Source organism: Sapajus apella, unplaced genomic scaffold, assembly GCF_009761245.1.
Source record: "Sapajus apella isolate SASKATOON/1434 unplaced genomic scaffold, GSC_monkey_1.0 scaffold2750, whole genome shotgun sequence".
In the NCBI taxonomy this organism is placed as follows: Eukaryota; Metazoa; Chordata; class Mammalia; order Primates; family Cebidae; genus Sapajus; species Sapajus apella.
Window position 1 is genome coordinate 3,765 of NW_022439676.1, and position 4,977 is coordinate 8,741.

Consider the following 4,977-nt stretch of genomic DNA (forward strand, 5'->3'; position numbering starts at 1 on the left):
TTATGGTGGCTCATGCCTGTAATCCCAGCAGCACTTTGGGAGGCTGAGGCAGAAGGATCACTTGAGCCCAGGAGTTCAAGACCAGCCTGGGCAACAAAGTAAGACCCTATCTCTATAAAACATAAAAAAAACAAAAAGTAGCAGGGCACAGCGACACATGCCTGTAGTCCCAGCTACTAGGAGGCTGAAGCGGGAGGATCCCTTGAGTCCAGGGGGCTGAGATTGCAGTGAGTTATGACCGTGCCACTGCACTCCAGCCTGGATGACAGAGCAAGACCCTGATTCAAAAATAAAAATAAAAAATAAAAAAAGAGCCCAGGGAGGGCAAGGTCACAGAGGGACCTTGGGGTAGAACAAAAACTGGCGCTCCACTATCTCCAGGGCCTCAATAGATGGAGGAGGCAGTGACCTTTCTCTAGGACTGCGGAAAAGTGTTACCTTCTCGGGGACTCGGGCCCACGCCTCCACCCCACCCCAGCCTGGTACCTTGGCCCCAAGGCGTAGCTGGTCAATGGTGTTCTCAGCCTCAGCATACTTCGTGAGGAGTCTGTGGTAGTCTTCCTGAAAAAAAGGGAGCAGCATCATCGCATGCCTGGGCACACAATGTACACCTGCTTGCTGGGGGACCCTGGCAGCAAACCCTTCTCCACGAGGGCTTCTGGGTTCCTGAGCGGACAGCATTCCACGGTGGGATCCGAGCTGAGCAATCCTCAGGCCCGTGTGCAACACAGACCCACCACGTTCAAGCAGGACGACACTCCTAACCCCTGACAACGAGTCTAGACTGAGGGCGTCTGGCTGGTTTACCATGATACATAACCCATATTGCAGAGGGCTGCCACTGTTTCATCTATGCAAATTCCCTGTCCACGTGTCGCCTCTGTGGGGTGAGGCCCATATCTGCCAGTGCTCAAGTAGTATGTGCTTAAATACTTTTTTCAATGGCTAATTGAATGAATCACCCGAGTCCCATGGCAGAGAAACAGAAGACTTGAAAATCACGGTTCCACCCACTCAGAGTCACCTGTCTTAAACAAATCCAAAGAGCTTTAGGAAGACAGGTCATTGCAGGAAAAAAGGAAAAACATGTCACCTGTGGTGGATATGAGGAACTGACTCCTTCTGATAACGGGTCAGTAACGGTAACAGTAAAAGGACAGAATGCAGCCTCTCACTGGCCTTTCCCATACAAACAAGAACTTGGTAACCAAGTAGTTGATGAGGGACATTTTTATCTTTTAGCATATTTCCAGCAATGAATGCAGGAGTGAGAGCGTTAGCATACTACCACTTTGTCACCCCCAAATGAAAGACTGGACCAAGACGGTGACCATCAGAGGCTGTCAAAATCACAGACAAGAGGCCAGCAGGCATCCTGTGCCTGCTGAAGGAGGCACACAGGCCACCTGGGATGTGCTCTTGCCAAAACTCCCTACGCCCACGGAGCTCGTGGTCTGGAGGGGAAATACTCATGTAAACAGGTAATTACAGCCCCCCAAAGCCTCTAGCTTGAAACCTACCAATATTCCAAAAAAAGAGGACAATGGGACGCATGAAGAGACACCACAGCACATCGGCAAAGCCCAGAATGCAGACGACTCTGCTGGACTGACCGATTTCCTCAACAAATGAATTGCGCGGCAGAAGTAAGAAGGAGGGCAGACTAAGAGAGTAAGAGAGACTTGAAAAAATAAATGCAAGAAAGAAAGAAAGAAAAAGAAAAAAGCAGAGACTTGAAAGGCACCAAATGCAATATATAAGCCATGTTTGGATGCTGAAGCCCACAAATGGACCCAATAAGCCATTTATGAGACATGGAGAGGTGTGGCTGGCGGGTTTGATATTTGTTAATATTTAAGGATCTGGCGTTAACATTTAGGTGATAATGGTATGTGGTTGTGTTTAAAATAAGGTCTTTATCTTTAGACATATACACACGAACATATTTTTAGATAAAAGAATTTGGATGCCCGAGATTTTGCTTCAAAATAACCTAGTGGGGGTGAATAGGGGAGAGGTCAGGCCACAGATGAGAAAGGTTTTTGGGAGATGCTCATTGTGGTTGCCAGAAGGTAGGTAATGGGAGTGCATTCCACGATTTTCTCTCTTGTATATATTTTAATTTGTTCAAAGGAGAAGTTGAAAATAAACAAACAGATCATCCTTGAAACATAAGTACATCCCTGCTCTTTTCAATCAAAGGGTTTGGGTCTATCTCAGGGCTCCAGGCACACCCTCCCTCTACCAGCAGGGAGTTCCTGGCCCAGACCCCAGGCCTCCCCCCGCCAGCCAGCCTCCACCCCAGGGCTTCCCACCCCAGCCAGCCTCTACCCAGGCCTCCTCACCCCCACTGGCCTCTACCCAAGGCCTCCCCACCCCACTGGCCTCTATCCCAGGGCTCCCACCCCAGCCAGCCTCCACCCCAGGCCTCCCCACCACAACCAGCCTCTACTCCAGGCCTCCCCACCCCACCGGCCTCCATCCCAGGGCTTCCCACCCCAGCCAGCCTCTACCCCAGGCCTCCCTACCACAGCCAGTCTTTACTCCAGGCCTCCCTACCCTAGCCAGCCTCCACCCCAGGCCTCCTCAGCTCAGCTAGCCTCCTCCCCATCCCAGTCAGCTTCTATCCCAGGCCTCCCCACCCCAATTAGCCTCCACCCCAAGCCAACAGGGGCCTTGGTGACACACCCACAGCCATGAGTCTCACTAACCTGGAGCTGATGAACAAGCTCAGTGGCTTGCTCAGGCGTCTGAAATTCTTGTGGTACCCTGGTGATGGGATGGGCAGGAGGCATGTCCTTCGCCAGGGCTGCTTCTCCACTGCTCAGCAGCACCTCCTGCACAATCTCGGCTGGTGACTTGAAGATGAGGGGCCGGGCAGGGCCCTGAGGCTGCCTGTTATGGCTTCTAGACTTGGGGGGACGGTAGCTCTCATCTTTGGGGAATCTCACCCGGGGCCCTACCTTGGAGAAATCAGGGAGTGGGTAGTTCAGCTGCCCCCGGCCATACTTGGGGGCATTAGAAGAGGACCGGCCAGCCAGAGTGGCTCCCTGTCTGGGCAGCGGCGTGCCCTGCCGGATTGGCCTGGGCTGAGGATTCAGGGGGCTGATGGAGCCAATGAATCGGGAAGGGAGTGGCTTAGGTGATGTCTTTGTCAGCTTCCAGATGTGTTCCTCGGGCTGCGGGCAGGCGAATCTGGTCGTTTCTCTCCTCCATCTATCTGCGGCACGCTGTGGACTCTGGGCTGGGGGAGCCGAGGAGTCCTGGAATTCCATGAGGGTTGCCTGAGCAACACTGCCTCCAGTTCTGTCATCTGGGTGCAGGAGGTGGTGGCTGGGGCTCTCTGGCAAGGTTTCCGCCAGGGCAGTGGGCGGGGAGCCATCGATCTCTCCTTCCCAAGTGGAATCAAGGCTGTCACTAGGGTGGTAAAGGCTCACAGTCCCACTGCTCCAGGACCTTGCCGGGCTGAGCTCAACGGATGGGTTGACCTCGGAATGTTCGGAAAGTTTGTCTCCACCGGCTTGTTCGCCAGAAGCCACCCAGGCCCTGACCTGACCCTGCCCAAGAGCCATGGGGCTGGTGTTTCCATGGCCCTCCAAGCTGAGACCAGCCTCATACCCCAACCTCGGGCAGCTCTCTCCCGCATCCTCCACCTCCGGACTTCCGAGGGTCCTATCTGGCTCCTCCTCAGTCATGTCCAGCTGATGGCCCTGCGGGGGGAGCCAGGCGAGGGGCTTGTGGGAACTTGCGGGGCTGTCCGCATCCTCTGCTTCAGCCTCTGGAAAGACAGGCCATCCACTTCTTAGCATGTACCAGGTCTGCACCCACCATGTAACTTACCTAAGTCACTTCGACTCTCTGGCTTCCGTTTCCTCATCACATGGGGATGGAAGGAATCCCAAGGAGCCCCACACACAGCCAAGTGCTTGTCTGATACTCCCTCTGGTTGCTCAGAGGTCCTTCCAACTCCAACTCAAACCCAAACTTGGTGGGTGGTGCCTCCAGTGTGTCCCATCTCAGCAGACGACACCACCATCCCCTCCAGGCGTACAAGCCAGAAGCCTGAGATGCATCTTTGCCATCTCTCTCCCTCTAACCCCCTGGATCCAATCTGTCACCTGGTCCTGCCCCATTACCTCCTGTAAAAATCGCAAACTCATCTACTGCTCTGAGGTCCACCACTGCTGCCTTGGCTGGCGCCCCATTCTCTCTGGTCCGGCCAGCTGCAGTCAGTAGCCACCTAATCATCTCCATCCTCACCTGCATCCCCATCTGAAAACTCATCCACATCTTCCTGTGGAAGAAAAACAGAACCTTCCCTAAGGTCCTGCCATTCCAGCCCCATTAGCTGTCCCGATCCATCTCTCCGTAGCCCCTCAAGCTCCCCCTACTCCTGCTCTGTGCACACCATGCTCCTCCCACCACGGGGGCTATGTGTGTGCGCCCCCTTCTGTGGGGGAATCTCTCCTCTCCTTGGCCTAGTTAACTCCTATCTGTCCTGCAGGCATTCGCTCAACCTCGGCCTCCTCAAGGAAGTCTTAGGTCTCCCTGACTAGGTCAAGTTCTCCATTTTACAGGTCCTGGTAGGACTGGCTACCTCTACTTTGTACCGCTTATCATAGCAACAGTTTTCCATTTATGTTTCACTGACGTTCGTCTCCCCCACTATATTGCAAGCTCTAGGAAGGCAAGGATGCTCTCTGTTTTTGTTCACAATTGCATTTGCAGTGCTGGTACCCGACACTATTTGTTGACTGAACAGAAGGAAGGAGAAAAGGGGAGTGAGTGAGGAAGGAAGGGAAGGAAGGAGGGAGGGAGGGAGGAAGGTAAGGTATATAAAACTCCCAGGAAGTAGACAGTTATTGTAGTTATTACGGAGTGGGTACTCAAGAACTAATTATCCATCCACCCACCCATCTATCCCACCATCCATCCTTCCAACATCCATCCATCATCTACCCACCCATTCACCCATCC

At 53.4% G+C, this 4,977-nt stretch overlaps 1 protein-coding gene across 1 annotated transcript; it reads right to left on the reverse strand.

Moving 5' to 3' along the window:
- Positions 1 to 235: 235 nt before the first annotated feature.
- On the reverse strand, positions 236 to 4,971 carry LOC116547342 (microtubule organization protein AKNA-like). Its single transcript, XM_032273322.1, has 3 exons — positions 4,137 to 4,971; positions 2,712 to 3,778; positions 236 to 561 (listed from the first exon to the last, which is right to left on the reverse strand). Exons 1-3 carry the CDS (start codon positions 4,288 to 4,290, stop codon positions 331 to 333), a joined length of 1,452 nt encoding a protein of 483 aa, XP_032129213.1. The 5' UTR covers positions 4,291 to 4,971; the 3' UTR covers positions 236 to 330.
- Positions 4,972 to 4,977: the final 6 nt, after the last annotated feature.